Consider the following 18,760-nt stretch of genomic DNA (forward strand, 5'->3'; position numbering starts at 1 on the left):
TGGAGCCTGCGCCCGGCTTTGGCTCTTCCCACCTCTGCGTGCGCGGCCCGTTCAAACACTCATTTATTTCGCCCGAATTAAACCGGGCCAGCGGGGAGACCCGGGTTCGAGCCTCGGCATGTTTTTCTGCTTGAACGTCCCCCTACGGTCTGGAATCAGGTGATAGCGCGTGCACGTGCGTTCATTTTCACTGAATAGCAATCTCTTCCCTCTTTTTACCGCACAGGTCATTCTGTCTCTCTGTCTCGGTCTCACCGGACCACAAGGCCGCTGTGGCGCCCCCCGCGACATTCCAGTGGAATCTGATACTTTCTTTATGTTTGTTCCCTTAGTTTTGGCCCTCGTGCCGTTTTTCCTTTGTTGGTGATAATAAATCATTGTTCCCAGTATGTTCCGTTTCTGCGCTTCCTTCCCCCGTCAGCCCACAAGCCCTCCTCCAAAACTGCCGGTGAAGGTGTCTACTTTACACTTCATCTGACCCTTTTGGAAAACTTACTTAATTTATAGCAATTAACAAATGATCCTATTACCTAATGACTTCATTTTGCTTTGAATGTCCCAAAATATTTTGGGGTGGATTAAATTACTACCACTTAGTAGTAATGGTAAATGCTGCACCTCCGTAGGATGTACTCCAGAACATCTAGAACATCCTCAATGGTCCTTGTCCCATATTGACTGGAGCAAGATGACCAGTGTCCTGCCATTCACCATTTTGTCTCGTCTACATATTCCAGCGCTATTACGCTTTCATCATTCCATTCAACATTGCGTTGTTGACTGGAGATGTGGGAATAAGGGAGGCTCGCCGGGACTTCTCTCTTCTGATGTGCCGGCCTTGGTTTGTTGGGACGTGGGGATTAGCGTTGGGGCGGAGCCTCTGATCCTCGCCAAACACCTCGCTTTTCACGTCTCCAGCTGACAGAATGGGGCTGAGAGCACGGCGCTTCGCTGACGACTGTCAATTCAAAAAAGAAGCGATGTCTGCGGACGATCGCCGCCGCTCACATCGCTCGGCATTATCAGACGCCTTAATCTCCAGCTCAGTAACTTCCTCCCTCTTCACGCCGCTCTGCCGCGGAGAACTTATAAAACACACAACACAAGTCATATTTCCGACCACTGGCGAGGATGAGGCCGGAAAGGTCAGCTCAGGCGGACCACGGAAGCGAGGGATCTCCTGTCATTAAAACGTGCGGCAGAAGGCACCATGGCGGTTCCACGTCTGCCCTGTACGTGAATTGATGTTGTTTATGGATTATGCATATTTGTTCAATAGATTGGCTGTGTGCACGAATAAGCCAGTTATGTATAGGTCTACTCGTAAATGCCTTGCGTGATGCATTAATAAACCGACTTCCTGGATGCGTCGATGTTTCACGGGTATCTGAGCATCAGGATCTTTTTTTTATTTAATGACTTTATTATTTGATCATTAAGAGAGATCATCAATAATTATACACACACACACACACACACACCACAATTGAACCAAACAAAAAAGTATAATGTATGTGGTATACCATTTGACACTGGTTATATCACCATGTAATTAATATAAAGTTTTAATATTAATGTAACAGATTTGAGACGGCCTTTTGCACACGCACCTTTCTCGGCGCGGGCTTCATCCCGCCGCTCGATGAGCAGGAAGCGCGGGCTCTCCGGCAGGAAGGGCAGGACACACAGCTGCAGCACAGCGGGCGCCGCCAGGAACGCGAACAGCCAGATCCACCTGGTTTCCTGCAGCACCCAAAGCACAGCGCCGAGAGGTCAGCAACGGCCGAGAGGCCAATAAAGACGGATGCCGCTTAGCTTAAACTGTGGGGAGGAAGTGTGGAGAAACCTTTACGAATTGAATATAACGTCCGGGCTGGTTTGCATGTGATGAGCCTGGACTACCAACAACAACAACAACATTTATTTCTTATATAGCCCAAAATCACATACAGTACGTCTCAATGGGCTTTGACAGGCCCTACACCCCCCACAATTGACACACAAGGAAAAACTCCACCCCAAAAAAACTCTAGGAGAGATAAAAAAAGAAAGGAAGAAACGTTGGGAAGGAGTGATACAGAGAGGGACCCCCTTCCAGGGTAGTGTGAGCCTGTAAATGGTGTCAGTGCAGGGTTGGGGATGATATAATAATAAGTCCTACAGTTGTAGGGTTGGAGAAGTCCAGGATGTAGACCAGTGTCATGGTCTAGATTACGTGTCCATAATGATGTTACTGGTCCATTTGAAGATCCCTATAGCTGTAGTTGTAATGGTGGTGGTGGCTGTGGTGACCCTCTGGTTTGTTTCATGGTATGTCCTTGTAAAGCAGTTGTCAGGAACCAGGATTTATTTCCTGGTCTGATCACTGGGGTCTGCCAGTAGTCTGGGCGCTTGATTCCGTGTCTCGGAGAAAAACAAACAGAAGCAGCGGCAGACGGTTGCACTGTACCAACGATACTGAAATATGTGGTTATAGTGGTATATTGGTGCTACAGTGGCCCGGTACCCTAACTAGGACAGCCTAACTGGTGAATTTAACACTGTCTGTGTCTAACAGGGGGACTCTGTGATAAACTGGACTTTATAATTGACACTTCGTCAAAATGAAGTGAAATGAGGGTCTAGGACTTTAACAAAAAGCCAGAGAAAACAGATAGAAAACAGATAGATATCACCACCTTCAAACAGTTGAAAACCCACTTGTTTAAAAAGTATTTCAGACAAGTCTAACACACACGTACATGCACACACACACACTGCACATAAATAAATAAAAAAAATCGTCTAGCACTTAACAATTCCCCTGCATGTTCTATTCCTGACAAGTTCGGGCTTTTCGGGCTCTTAGTTTTTGTAACTCAAAATCTATAGAAACCGAATGAGAATTGCTGGCGTCGTCCTCTTGTAAGTCGCTTTGGATAAGAGCGTCTGCCAAGTAAAGTAAAGTAAAGTTCTCCACACGCCTGGAGATGTAGGGCAGCAGGTAGTAGCAGGTCCTCCTTGGAGATCTGTGGCAGGTCGGTTTTACTTTCTAAAGCTCGGTGTTTTGTATGGTCAGGAAAGAGCATTAGTAAAATGTGGCCGGTGATTTATCACAGCAGTAACTCGCCGCCCGGCAAAATGTTTGCACTTGACCCACTCACTTAACAAGAAGAAGTGTTTTTAACAAGCAGAGAAGAAGAAGGGCGCACGATAGAGAAAAATTGAGTTGGCCCGAGTCCCAGCGCTGCTCACTGTGATTGGACGACGGGAACGGCACCAGCGCGCATAGCTTAACGCGCTCCTCACGTTCCCCAACCGTCTGCAATTACGGGGGCGTCGCTGTGCTCCTCAGCAGGGACACCCGCCGGTCCGGCTCGGTGTAAACATCCGATTAAACTGTACAGCTAAAAGCGACATTTTACCAATTTGGACCATTTTGGACTCAATATGAATATATAACAGAGGGCTGGACTAATCAATCAATCGATCAAATTATTTATAAAGCGCTTTGTACAATGTACATTGTCTGGATATTTAACCTAAATTGATCAGAAAAGCGAGTTTTCATTTTTTGTGCACATAATCAAACACTTAGAATTTCGTTTTATTTCTCTTTAAAATACTGTTACGGTCGGGATCCGTGAGATTCCTAACTGTGCTCACCTGACGTTGCTCGTATATATACGTGTACGTGTACGTGTACGTGTACGTGTGTGTATGTGTGTGCTGCCTCTTCTTTTGTGTCTAGTCCTTGTGCGTGTCCGTGTCCCCGTGAAGCTGAGTGTGTGGGTCCTGTGATCCTTCCTGCCACGCCGATCGCCGTATGTATTTGGCATTTTTAGTCAGAACAGCGTACCAGTAGTGCAGATATGTTTTTTCAGAAAAAAATATCAATGGAAAATGAAAAATACTGGGACAGAAATATATCATAAAATGTATTCTTTAGATGAGTTATGTTATATAGCCTATAATATAATTTCTGAGAGAAAATAACAGTTTAGCCAAGACTATTGATTGTAATGTGATTTTTAACCCCTTATCCTCCAGCTCCATATACAGGCCATCCAAATCTGGATAAAAGGAACAAATGGTTGAATAAAAACAATAAAAGGAATGAACATGTTCCGTTTAAACTTTCAGATCAAACTTCCGGCCCATCTGGAACAACTCAGTGAGGCGGGTGGAGCTGAAAACTAGGAGACACATTCTATAAATATGTAGAGCTAGAAATATTTCACTCAAATATGCGCATTTGTATGTATGTGTATTTATTTGTTTTGATCGGTTGCAAACTACTTTAAATTTCGTAAAAGAGTCTGTGAGTTGAAAAATTAACTTGAAGACTGACCTTCAGTGACCCCAACTGGACCTGTTTTTTAGACCCCAACAAACACAAGCGCTATTGATCAAAAAAAGGATTTTCCCGCCGACCTGAGTGAAAATGGCGGGGCCGCCACTGCGCCACAGGGAAAGAGGGGATAAAGTTCCCCTGCGGAGGGGCTCAACGGCCAATTTCACAGCCCGCTCTCGCACATCAGAAAACAGGACGGCTTCAGGCCTTCACCTCTCAAAGCCCCTTTTATAGACGATTCTATCGATTCGACTAAAAAAAAAATAAAATAAATGAAGGTGATGAAAGATTTTTTTTAAGGGCTTGAAGTTGAACGTGTATTTTTTTTTCAGCACTGATGAAACAATAAAGGATGCGTTTTCTTCCTCTGAAACATACGCCACTTGTTATTTCAACCAAGACTTTGAACATTCCTAAGGCGAGGGAGAAAAAATAGTGAGAAAGGACTTTTCTCACATTCCACCTTACAGGCACATATTCTATTGATTCACTGTATTCACTGTTTTCTTAATTTATTTCCAAACCCCGTGCTGTGATTGGCTAGAATTGATATTATAAAAAATCAGTATTCATCCCCATAATGCACCTGGACTTACAGCATGTCGGCTGAACCTTGTTGCTTGGCAACAAATCGTCGATCACTAATAGGCTCTAAAAGGTTTCTCATTAGAGTTCACAGAGTATTTAGTATTGCAGTTGCCCTTACAGAATACAATCAATTGAACTACAATTAACTAATAGTTAAGAAAATTAATTATTTTACTATAACAGCACTTAACATCTGGCACATGCTAACATGATAAAAATGAGGACAGGGGGCAACCGTGACAGTATGTAATGAGCGTTACCTTTCTAAAGGCCTGGCCTTCCCTCATTCTGTCTACGTGTCTCGTCTTGTTACTACAGCACATACCAGGCTGAGCTACGTTTATGGTTTATGGTTTGGCCCTCGTGCCGCTTGCTTTGAGGTCATTCTTAAATAAATGTTACGTCGCGTCTCCAGCTCTTCAGCGTGGCCACAATGTTGGTGAGTCTTTACTTGAACAGTTTATAATAAATGTCTATGAATAAAATGCATACTTGCTAGCTACATAACATTAAAGTATCGTTGTTCCCTTTAGGGCCGAAATGCAACACTAAATCATTTCAGCTTTCTCTTCATGTTAGTCACGATATTAAGAGAAGTGGCTTGAAAGAAACATGCACAAGCTAACAATCTCTCTCCTGAGTTCATAAATGGCCCCTCAAATGCTGCACACAGTGGCAGAGACGGAGACGAATTGTCCCACAGCTCCTCCTTCCACGAGCTGGTAACGCAGTGAAGCACACAGGCCTCTGGAGGAAGCATAATGGGAAGCGGCGACGTCTCTCGAGTTTGTGGTCGACATCTGCTAATGAGGGGTCAGTTGGGTGGGCCAGTGGTCCGCCAGACTGTGTCCCAGGTCTTATTAGAAGGACACAGAAAAGTGTATGAAAACTGCAGCGAGGTGGGCTATGTGGAGTTCAAATGCCAGGTCCCTGGACAACGACCGCCGGCTGAGGACTCAACCTTTCGTGTAAAGGCGCCAAACGCATCTCTACGGTCCCCGTTCCCTCGCCCACATTTGTCCTCTGGCTCCGTGACACCGAGAGAAGCCGGGCGGCTACGCGTGAGGGTCGTAAAGCATGCGTTTCCACGCGCTACAGGCTCGCTATTTTTACACTCAGGCAAAGGTGGGTTCAGAAGACGTTTCTGTCGTCTGGATGGAGCTCAGCCACAGAATATATGTTGACTAGAACTTGCACAGTGTCCTTGACATGCTGACAGATCTACGGTACGTTCTTCTACTTTTCTCCTGAGGGGGAGATGCACCACGTCACAAATACACAGGTGGAGGAGCAGAAATGTGCAATTAATATCCTGCGCATTCTGCAGAACATGCTCAACCAGGACGAGCAGATTTTAAAGAACTTGATGGCATGTGGGGATCAGGCTGAGGAACCACTATTCAGCCGTGGGTGGCAGGAGAAAGACAGGCCACCAGACACCACTGATCTGAAGTCCTCCCATGCGCACACTCTACAAACGAATTATTAACATGGACCCGTGCGTCTCTGCACATGAAATTCAATGTAGCTGCGTTATACCGTTCTGTTTCTGTCGTTTTCTACTCGGTGTAGACCTGACAGAACGAGCATTGTGTTGCACTGCGGTCCTGGAGGAACGTTGTCTCATTGCACCGTGGAGATTGTGGCAATGATAATAAAACCTGCTTGTTTTTACGGAATATTTTGCACTTTGGCAAAGTATTTGGGATGGTCCATGATTTTTTTATAGTCAAATGGTCATATATATATATGGGTTTGACAATCCATATCCTCCATATATATATATATCATCTACACTCATAATGCAACAAAGATCAATATTCAATATTCATGTCGGCATTGACATCTATAATCCAGACATCACAGCCTAATAACGTCACATTTTTAACAGATGATGAAATGACCACGTTTTGATGTACTCAGGGGGCTGGCTGGGGAAGCTCTGGCCTACAATGGCGATCTCCACGGCTTCCACGGCTTTAAGCCACCAGCCAGCAGAACACAAGTCAGTCAATAAAATGGAAGAACAGTGATTCTCTATTCATTGTCGCCTGCTTCTGTGTCCATGTCAGATGTGAATGAATAATCTAATGACTGATGTAGCAGATATATGCAAATGATGCAATGTCACGAAATGGGAATAAAAAAAGCATGTGGGACCTTCATGCCCTCAACATTTTGACAGGTCCTCACAGGAAAAGAAATCCATTATTTTTCCATTTTTTTCCCCATTGTTAATTAATTATTTTTGTTCCAGATATATTAAATGTCAGTCTGCTGACGACCTTTTACATTCCTCCAACAAACTTGTCTAATTGCTCCCCGTTTATTCAAAAGAAATGTGAAGACACTGGGCGCCCTCTCAACAGCCAAATTTCATTAAATCATCGTTCGTGGGGGCTCCTCACTTACGTTCTGAAGCAGATTTATTTCCCATGATTCTTCAGCTCAACTCCCTTTCCCAGCAGGTTCCTGGGTTTGACAATCCATATCCTCCAATAAAAAAACGCTTATGCAAAGGCTATAAAACATACAACATTTGACGAAAACCTTACAGTGCACTTTTACTTTCAGCAAATCTGCTTTTTATTCCCCCCGAAGCTGCAACATGATGCAGCCACGGATTTCAAAGTGGGAGAAAATTATAATGGAAGGCGGAAAGGGCTCCTGATATCAGTCTGGGCACGTGGGGCACGTTCTCTATAGGAAACCACTCGTCTGGCTTGTGGGGAATTAACACAAATGAATTAAAAGGCCTTGCATTGTGAGCTGAATCTGAGACAGGAAATTGCAAAAAAAAAAAAAAAAACCCAGGGCGACTTATTAACGGTTCCTACAGACCGATGTCATATCAGAATCAGGTTTGTTTTGCATTCATATGCTAAAAAAACCTGCTATGTTTTATTGTAATTACGACCAGATTCATTACTGACATAATAATATCTTATCAATTATATAATCATATATATGTGGGAAAAGGCCATAAACTTTTGGTGTTTATTATTTGATTTATTAAGAAATCTCCCAAAATTTTTATGATCTCCATAAATCTCTGAACATGAGAAAGGAACGGCAGCTCAAACAAACATTCATGGTATGAGAAGAGCAGCATTATTATTATTATAGTTATTGAATTATAGAGTTTACAATTAGTAAATTTGGATTTGATTGATCTACCAAGAGAGTTGTGTAAAAATTAAACATAGTTTAACCGGAAACTCTGATCACAAGGCAACAGAACACAGAAAGAGAGAAGTCCTGCACTTTCTTTTTTTATATATAAATATGGAAAGACAAGAGGAGGAGAACAAAGAGGGCAATGAAGATAAAGATGTGGGAATTATTGCAAATTTCCTACTGCATCTAATTTATTTATATCAATAATACGTATATATATCAACAATACTGCATCAAATGTTTATATACACACACACACACACACACACACACACACACACACATTACATATATATATATAAAAATTTGATGCAGTGGGAAATTTGCAATAATTCCCACATCTTTGTCTTCATTGCCTTCTTTGTTTTATATATATATATATATATATATATATATATATATAGAGAGAGAGAGAGAGAGAGAGAGAGAGAGAGAGAGAGAGGAGGACACTGCAGCTCATTTAAATGAATAGGAGTGAGCAAGAAGCTCCTGATGATTTGTTTTTTTTCAGGCTGGAACAGTTAATATCTAGGTCAGAGTGATGACCTTTGACCTCATTGAGTGACCTCCCTCAATTGCACCCTTATGTATCTGAAAACCATCGAATTAGTTAGATGGATGTTAAATAATAATGCAATAAACGCAACAAGTCAATGTTGCAAGGCGCACGTATTATTGATTGAGTGCGGGAAGAGGTAAATTTAATATAAGAAATCCTTTTGCTCCTGCTGCTTTATTAAGTTAATTTGTTTCATGCCTGAAAACGAACATCTGTGCATTTATATACATTCTTTACCAGAAATTAAAATTCAGCCTAACATACTCAAAATGGAACCCATTCTGACATTTTATTCCTCCATCCTTCCAACATGTACCCTATTTTTGCACAATGTGTAGTTTGTTTTCCTCGGATTCGGGCAGGGCATAAAATGAAAAACTGTCATTAAACGATTTGTTTAAATCAAAAGCCAAGAACATGATACCTTCATGGCCACAAGCCAACGTGACTTGGAAGTGGAAGCATGTTTGCTGCTTTGTGGGGTGGGGTGTGAACCTCTGGTGCAGTGGTGGCCTAGTGGTTAAGGAACTGGCCCACGTGCTGCTCCCCGGGTGCCTGTCATGGCTGCCCAAAAGCAGAGGACATATTTTGTTGTGTCACCGTGTGCTGTATCACAATGACAATCACTTCACTTTCACTTTCAAACTGATTCGCCTCGTGAATCCTGCATAGTCTGTAATTAGTGAAACAAGGTTCAAGCTAACTAAACACCAGTTTCATCTCTGTCCCTCCTGATTCACGTCAGTCTCGCCAAGCCGCACCTTTGGCCCACCTGCCGGTCGCTCAGATCTCCATAAATCCAACACAATCACCCCCTTCAACCAAAATTAACCACAACAAATCAGACATGTCACACCCTCACATACATAAACTAGCCAATAATAGCCAATCCGCTGACATGCAAGTAGTTTGATTACTGATAATTATCGTATTATGATTCAGGCATTAATTTGTTAAAATTAATTGACATTTAAATGATTTGCTTGGCGTGCACTTTCACGCCAAGCAACAGTACACAAGGTTCATTCATACTGAACATGAACATACTGAATATGAACATAGTTTTGATGCCTTCAGTAAGAATCTACCAATGTAAATGGTCATGAAAATAAAGAAAATGAGTAGGTGTGTCCAAACTTTTGGCCTGTGCTGTATATATTAGGGTTTGATAATTCAATAAAAATACAGTCAGGTAATCCTGCATATTTAAACATTAACCACAATTAAACCATTTCCTCCCTTTACATAATGTTGGTATGAGAATATAAAAGCTAATTTTAAAAGTATAGGTTAGTGGATTGCCTGTGGTCTGGTTTCATTAAGATTCAACCTTTTTATCTCCAGTGAAAACGACATAAACCTGTTATGCCCTCCAACAGCACTACTGAAAAAAGGAAATAATTAAATGAGTAATTAAACCAGTTGGTTATGTTTAATTTGAATTAGAAAGAACTCATCAGGCCAGGCAGATTTTACAAAACTGTGTTTTGTGTGTGTGTGTGTGTGTGTCAAGCAGGTATTCCTGAACCAGACTTGACATGCATCATATAATAATCCTCCCACATAAACATCAGCAGAAGGGTCATTGTGAACCTCTGCAGTTCGGTGTTTTCAGGTTGAATGAATGAAAGCATTACACACGAGTGCATTATATTTCATCAGCTTACTGCAAAATGCAAACATTGATCTTTGCTGCCTGCTAATAAAGAGTCTATATGATCGAATGTGTACACATTTGATTTTAAAAAAGGACATTTTCACCCTTACACACCCAGACCTTCAAACTCAGAAAAAGCCAATTCTCCAATTCACTATTTATTCCTGATTAATGTTTTTTTGGAGACCAAAAGGGGGCGGTATGAAATCTCTAGACCTTGTTTATTATGTTACCTTGATCATCTGATCTGCATGACTGATGTGTTCTGTGAAATGCTGTATGTTATCTAGTGCACAAGGACGCTACAAAACCGCTCTATTGAATTTAATTATATACAATTTTAAGATCAGTTGTATTGCACGTTACTGTACTACATTAATTCTTGCTGCATGCCTGTCTCCATCACAGTCCGTTCCCATCAAGCGACAAAACCATCGTGCAGCATTATATGTGGCATTCAAACAAGGTCAAACCAATGGTGAGGAATACTCTCTAGAAAATTGTTTATTACACACCTTTATTTTTATATATTTTTGGTATTAAGTCCATACCATAGAAACCTCAATGACCCAATGCATTTAAAAAAACCTGAGAGACAATGTCACGTATTAATGTCACATTTCATCTCATGTCTGTGGCGTCAGGACTAAGATCAGCGAGCTGAGCTCAACGTGGCACACAAAATATGGGCGGGGGTTTCTAAACTCCCAGTTGGACTATAATGTCTTGTTGTAGATCCCTGGACACTCGGACCAGCGTTTCCTCCATTCCGACTTTGTGTGTGTTTTATTCCGAAAGAACACTCGCCCGCTTTGATTCTACTGGAAAATATGTCACGCCGTGCTGCAGTGGAATTTCAGCAAAGTTCAACTTTGACCCCGTTGAGCGCTCAGGGCCACTGAGTGGCGAACTGTACTCAGATCAGGCAGCTACAGTCACTACCAATACTTTTTATATTACGAAATAATCGATTATGTTCTGCAGTGCATCGATTAAACGGATCGTCCATGTCTGCACCGCGATGCATCGATTATGCGATTAATTTCAGCACCCCAACTTTCTACCCACATCATGCTGATATCAATAGATTTCATAATAAAGATATATTGCATTTCTATATAATATTTTACTTGTTGGAGGATGATTGAATAACTGAATGCCTGCAAGGCCTCCAGACAGAGTCGTTTACCGTACCGCCACTCCGAGGAGCGGCGCGTTGGCGACCGCCACATGTGCAGCGCGACGGCACGGCGCTCCTCTGATGGCTGGGAGGACCTCCTGCCACCTGAGCACCTGAACACACTCGAGCGGACAGCGTGAAAACGCTCGCCGCGGCGGAGCAGCGGTCTAGCAGACGCCCTTGAGAGCCCACAAATGAGGTGCCAGATCGATTATGCAGGCGGGCAGGACGGGGAGCTCACTTACAGAATCGCAGATCAGCAGGACGACTTCACACGGAGAGGCCAGGCGCCGTTCCTCAGTCACTCAAAACGACGAGTGCTCATCACAGAGAACTATTTCATTCATAATAAGGTCGCCACACCAGCGTCTCGACCTCTTTTTTAACCAAGACTGGCTTGCTTTTTCGCTAATTTAACGGGTAAATGGCATCAAATGAAACGAGTACTAGTGCTGTCATTTAATATCTCAAGCTATGTCTTATGTTTAGATTTCAAATCATCATTATAAGAACAGAGGAGCAAGCAATGTATGTCAAGAACTTCCACTTCTTCTTCCTGAGGACTTTTTCTCCTGCAACTGCAGTTAGTCTTTGCTCAGCACTGCGTAAGACTTGAGGCACACTCGATAATGTCACATTCACTAGTCCAACCCGTGGCAGTGCATGAATAAAACAGCGCAGGGTGAGAAAGTAGGCCCGGAGACGTAGAAAGAGAGTGAACGCTGTCAATCATGACCACAGGCTCCACCTCCTTTAAAAAGCTCATCCTCTGGGCGTCAGAAAATAATTACGCACCAACAAAATGTGATAAATACAGATAATGCTATTTCTTAGGGCTGTCAAAATTAACATGCGATGTGGCACGATACCAGGCGAATCCACAAAAAGCTCAACACCTACACACTGTACACAAGGCTATCGTACACACCGACCTACTTGCTGTATGTACGTAATTTTGTGCACTGTACACTGTACTGAGATACATGCATAGACCGTAATGCCATCAAAAACATGCACAGACATAACTGGGTTCTGGGTCAATTTCTATCATTTCAGTCAGGCTCGCCAAACACAAACTTACCCATCCTTTCCAAATGATCCGTTGCTTGTACGTTTGTTTCGGTGATTGGCAAAAGGGTTTCGCATGTTGTAAATTTTGTTTTATTAAATGTCCATTTGTTTTTTATGAGATGCCGATTTGATTTGCAATTCTCGGCAACTGTTGTCAGGCGATGTATTGCAGTTATTGCGAGAGAGATGCGAAAATGGGAACTGAGGAGGTGAAACGGAGGCTAGACTCTGGCGGTTATGTTTTATACCCGCCCATTTCCTATCAAGTCTAAGAAAAAGCTGTTTATTTCAGGTCGGGAGAAACTTTTTAGGAATTCATCACCAAAAAGGGTGATGAATTCATATTACATCAGAAAATGGATGGTAGTAGCCTAGCGGGTAACACACTCGCCTATGAACCAGAAGACTACAGAGTCACAGGTTCAAATCCCACTTACTACCATTGTGTCCCTGAGCAAGACACTTAACCCTGAGTGTCTCCAGGGGGGGACTGTCCCTGTAACTACTGGATAAGAGCGTCTGATAAATGCCATAAATGTAAATATAAATGTAAGAAAAGTACCAGAGCAGCGTAAAAAAAACACACACACACTCAATATACTGGAAGCTGCACAGAAGCTCATTAGGATTTCTGGGCCCACGTGCCACTCACCTGGTGGAAGATCTCAGGCAGACCCAGGACCTGTCCGATGAAGACGCCCAGGCAGATGAAGATGGAGTTGAACTGTCCGATGGAGCCGCGAACCTGACGCGGGGCGATCTCGCCCAGGTACATGGGCAGGGCGCTGAGAGCGATGCCTGAGGGACGGTCAGAGCGGGGTCAGACTTCAGAGGCGCATCAGTGATCTGCACATCGGCCTCGCAGCTTTCCAGAGACAAATTGCTAAAAATACACGGCTAAGTAGAGCTATAAAAAAAAAAAGAAAGAAAAACAAAACGAGAAAGAAAAAAAAACTTGATCGCTGTCACTGTGGGCCAAATGTCAAATGATTTTTATTTCTCCCGAGGAGCCGGTGCTCATCAAAGTGTCAGTGGCGGTGACAGCGGAGCAGAAATACGTTTGACCTGCTCTGTCACAGGCTGCTGTTTGAACTCGGCGAGGCCACCGCGCTCCTCCGGCTCAGAAGGGCTCCGGAAAGCATCGTCCTTTTCTCATTAATGGCGGAGGAAGAGCACAACTGTGGCTCCCCGTGGTGCCGAACACGCTCACGTGTCACATGGCCCCACCAAGCGCGTCCCACAGACAGCCACCGTGCGTGGGAGGCATGTAAAGTTTTTACCCCTGAACACTGACCTGCCAACTTTCTAACCCCCTATTTCAATATTTATAGTGCGTAGAACGTAATCTATTTAACATGGACTCCTAACTCATAACCTCAATTTGCTCTATTTGCACAATATAATGTTTTAATTTTACTGTATGTATATTTCTCTATATCGGTTTATTGCTAACTGTCTCTACAATGCACATGTAATTTTTATATTTATTCACATATTTGTAGCTTTGCACACAAGAATTTCTTTCAGATGCACTGTGCCTGTGCAATGGTGTCATGTGACCACATCTTGGGAATTGTGTGTATTAATACACCCTCACCACGAAAAACATCTAATAATCATTATATTCAAAATAATCATAATGTTTGTAGCGCTGAAGTAACAGCGAGAGGCAGACCCTCCCCCACCCTGGAAATTGAAAGCCTGACGGAGGTCCGTCATGGTCTCGGTGTGGCGCAAAGACACTTTCTCATTAACCGTGGCCCGATGGCCGGAGATAATGGCGGGACGGCGCTGATGCAGAAGGAATTCTTTCTGTTTGCTCCCCCCCGTTATGGGGCGATATGAAAACGCGGCACGCGCGATTCTCTTGGCCGTCACGCTGCGTTGGACCGAGGCCCGGGACGCCAATGTGCAGAATGTAAACAGCGGATTATGGCTAATTGTTTTCGGTGCACAGGTGCTGTCTGATTCGGCTTCAATTAAAAAAAGGCAAATAAAGGCCAATAACAGCAACTGGGGCAGTGGTGGCCTATAGCGGTTAAGGAAGCGGCCCCGTAATCAGAAGGTTGCTGGTTCGAATCCCGATCCGCCAAGGTGCCACTGAGGTGCCACTGAGCAAAGCACCGTCCCCACACACTGCTCCCCGGGCGCCTGTCATGGCTGCCCACTGCTCACTCAGGGTGATGGGTTAAATGCAGAGGACAAATTTCACTGTGTGCACTGTGTGCTGTGCTGCTGTGTATCACATGTGACAATCACTTCACTTTCACTTTCATAATACTAATGCATAACTTATCAGGATTCGAACCGGCAACCTTCTGATTACGGGGCCGCTTCTTTAACCGCTAGGCCACCACTGACTTTGGAGAGGTTTTGGAATGTAGATTGAATTTGGAGTAAATTAAGTAAAAAAAATCTATTTGAGAACACAGTTGCAATAAAAAAAAAAACACAATTTTATGTAATAATGAAAGTAATTAATCGATTCAAGAAACATAACTAGTTAATTTTGCTAAATAATTGAATCACAAAGACTTAATTGTGATTGACGAGTATAGCAAGTGTTGGTCTTAAGTAATTATTTGCGATTAATCACGAGTAACTCTTAAGGAAATGTGCTCACTTTGAATGACGTCATGTGCCACCAAACTGAATTGTGGGTAGTTTTTCATTTTTCAAGAGCTCTCACCTGAGTCCAGTCCAATGACGAAACGGCCGATAATGAGCATCTCGAACGAAGCGGCCGTCTCCCCCAGGGCCATGAGGAGGGCAGCGATCGCAGCGTTTACGTTATTCAGCAGCAGCGTGCCCTTCCTACGGATACACACACACAGCAAACAGTGAGATGAAGAGCCGCCCATGGGACAGTGTAGCACCAGAGCTGGACAGAGTTGTGCAGGGGGTGCACGGCCGTCCTCGGGGTCGTCGACGTGGTTCTCGCCCAGCATGTTTCCCTGCCACCTTGCCCTCGTTGCCTTGCACTTGTTGGATAGCGATGCACTCGATCTTCCTGGTACTGACCCATTTCTGCCCACAGGCCACGTCTCTCCATTTACATTTACATTTACAGCATTTACCAGACGCCCTTATCCACAGCGACTTACAATCAGTAGTCACAGGGACAGTCCCCCCCTGGAGAAACTCAGGGTTAAGTGTCTTGCTCAGGGACACGATGGTAGTAAGTGGGGTTTGAACCTGGGTCTCCTGGTTCACAGGCAAATGTCATACCCACTAGGCTACTACCACCCTCCCCAGCACGGTACACTGCCACCGCAGTCGTCACTTGGCGATGTGCTGCCACCGCAGTCGTCACGTGGCCAGCGGGGATCGACTTGTGCCCCTGCCATGTCTGCACGTGCGCCCCCTCAAAACCTCCGTGACTGTACTTCACTTGAGTAGTATTTTATGGGGGGGACGTGTGATTTCTCAACTCATTTTACACATCTCTGCACTTTTTGCACACGTTTGTCTCGTCTTGTGTGTCCGGTTTGAAATATCCAACTTATCCACTTACAAGCGTCCTACATGATGTTGTCCAGTTATGTCTTGTTCAACCTGTTCATTGTACAGAAAAGTTCTACTTTTCTCCTATAGAGATAATCTGTACAGTATTTCAGTTCGAGTTTTGGTTAGTATAGTTTAGTTTAGTGTGTATATACATATATATTTTTATGATTGCCCTATGGTCTGTGTGAAACGATATTTCAATACACGCTATACTGTGTATACGATTGTACTGACAATAAACCAAATCTTGAATTTTCCCTTCACTACATTTGAAAAGCAAATATCGTGCTTTTACCTTCACTTCATTTTGATCAATAGTCTCATTTCTTGTTACTTTTAATTCTGAAATTGGATGTTTTTGTGATTTTTGTGGTTTTGACTGTTGACCAGCAAGGCTTATCTACTAACTGTAATTTCTCAAGTTAGCATGTAACAACGGAGCTATGTGGACATGAATATAACCTTATCGCTATATAGTGTGTAAATGGTTGACAAATTTTAAAGTGATTTAAAAGTCATCCAAAGCTCCTGTTGGTGCACCTGTGTTGTAAATTTGGTAGAATTTTTTTTGCTTCATGCCAACCCGCCGGCCATACCTGGTGGACGGTGCTACATGAGCTTGATGCATGTGCTTGGTACGTTGCGTCTGAGCACCTACCATGCTGTTTCATGGGGGTGTGGTGGTACAATTAGAAATAAACAGATTATTTCTGTGTCAGCTTGCGTTCTATAACGTTTGACCAGTTCCTTATTCTAGAGGTTCTACAAGCTATTCAAAGGAACTAGCTGTATGTATGTCTTGTGCCAATAATGCAACAATGCAGTTAAAGAAAATGTTCTTTTAATACTTAAGTATTTTTTGAAGCATGTACTTCAGTACTTTAACTTACTTAACTTTAACTTAAGTTCTTTAGGTAAAATTTGACTGTACGACTCTCACTTGTAGTGGCGTAACATTTGGCCAGTGGTATCTGTACTTTGAGTGGTATCTGTAATGAATGTGAGGACTCGTCCACCTCTGTGGCACACTAACCCGAACCCACACGAGAACGCTTTTCTCTAAAACAAGTTTTTGGTTTCTAAAGAAGCTGCGTCCACACGGGAGCGTTATTTGAAATGTTGTCGTCCACATGTCCACACAGAGGACGACCCGAACGCTGTTAACTCCCCGCTCTTTTGTTCCCTCCGCAGTGACTTGCCTCGTCTTTTCATTAGAAGCATAGTTGCTGCAGCACAACACTAACGTGTTATCATCCGCAACTGTTGCATGTATGACGCTTTTGGGGTTAAAGGTCAGTTTGGAGGTTGCACATCTGATGTGCATGACACGTCAAGGTCTTCACCCAAAAAAAAAAAAAAAAAAACACTTTGCCGTCCACACGGATACGCAGAAAATTCTCTCTGGAGCTCATTTTTAAAAAATGCTGTTTCTGTGCCGATTGTTGTGTGGACGGGGACCCGTTCTACGTCACCTCATACACATACTCCAGTTAACTTTACCGATTTCACCAGTTACCATTTGAATCCAGAAGAGATAAAAAATTAGTGTAATAAAAAAATATATATATATATATACATTATGTCTCCCATTAAAGAGTCAACAAGTCCTTCCTTGGCTTATTAATGGCAGAAGCTAGTTTAATTTGGCCCAAATGCATTTAATTCAGGTCTTAATGACGAGATAAGAGGGAGCAACGTGCTAAGTGGGGAGGTGTTTCAAATCACCTTCAGAAGTCATCACTCCAGCATCGATTTTGCTCAGCCATGATTAGGCCATAGGGACCGTTGTTAATAATAATTAGTCAACCAGGAGTGTCAGTAATGAATTATGCAACATTATGATTGCTCTGGCCTTTTCCTTTTTGATCTCAGGTCCAAAGTAAAAAGCAGGAAACAGCCAGCTTGGTCTCAGGCTGTAAAGCTGTTAAAAGGTCTCTTTTGAGAACATGGGTGCTTGGCGCACGTCAAGAGGAAGCACGAAATAGCACGGCGTCACTCGGAGGGGGGGCTTTCCGCGTCTGAGGCCAGCATCACGCTGACCCGTATTTTCAAGAGCCGTGTGGGACAGCAGGGGTTGTGTTTGGGAACAGAAGATGTTAAAAAAGGTGTTTTGAGAGTGTTGAAATGTGCACAGCGGGTTAGGTCGGTTGAAATGTGAGGGGCCGTGACTGACAGGACGTTGCCAGATCCGGGACTTTTTTTTTATTACACAATTATCCAAAAACAGCTGTGACAAGGACTGGATTAAACAATACCTATAATTGACGAGCAGTTTTTTCAGAAATATCAGGTATACCAATCTGACAATACTGACCAGAAGTCTTCATTTGCACCTCATTTAAATGGTGCCATCAATGTATTTTATTTACAGCCTTTATCAAACCGTTTAAGGAACTGAAAATCTGAAACGTGTTCAATTTAACTGTGATCTTGCATGAGTTCATATGAATTTTCTGTTTTTTACTCTGCAGAGTTTATAAATTCTGAAATATGAAGGTCCACAGTAGGAGTCTACAGTTCAAAGCCCTGCCTCCAGAAATCAATACAAACGGTTCATGTTTGTGACAGCACCCCCCGTGACCCCAAACCTTTGACATTACGACCCTTACATTTCAAGTATTGATTTAAAGTTGGATGTTCAATAATACAAGGTCAGTCTGACCATACAGCTACTGATTTAGGAGCTTT

General features: G+C 43.2%; 1 protein-coding gene across 4 annotated transcripts in view; it reads right to left on the minus strand.

Annotated features, from left to right (window-relative positions):
• slc2a9l2 (solute carrier family 2 member 9, like 2) overlaps positions 1–18,760 on the minus strand; it is an 82,141-nt gene that overhangs the window by 48,087 nt on the left and 15,294 nt on the right. For all 4 annotated transcript variants that reach the window (XM_028959964.1, XM_028959963.1, XM_028959961.1 and 1 more), the window contains exons 6-8: positions 15,255–15,379; positions 13,218–13,363; positions 1,611–1,743 (exon numbers count right to left, since the gene is read on the minus strand). In XM_028959964.1, the coding sequence (XP_028815797.1) occupies positions 1,611–1,743; positions 13,218–13,363; positions 15,255–15,379 (404 nt within the window). The remainder of the gene's footprint in view (positions 1–1,610; positions 1,744–13,217; positions 13,364–15,254; positions 15,380–18,760) is intronic.

The sequence above is a fragment of the Denticeps clupeoides genome, chromosome 18 (genome assembly GCF_900700375.1).
Source record: "Denticeps clupeoides chromosome 18, fDenClu1.1, whole genome shotgun sequence".
In the NCBI taxonomy this organism is placed as follows: Eukaryota; Metazoa; Chordata; class Actinopteri; order Clupeiformes; family Denticipitidae; genus Denticeps; species Denticeps clupeoides.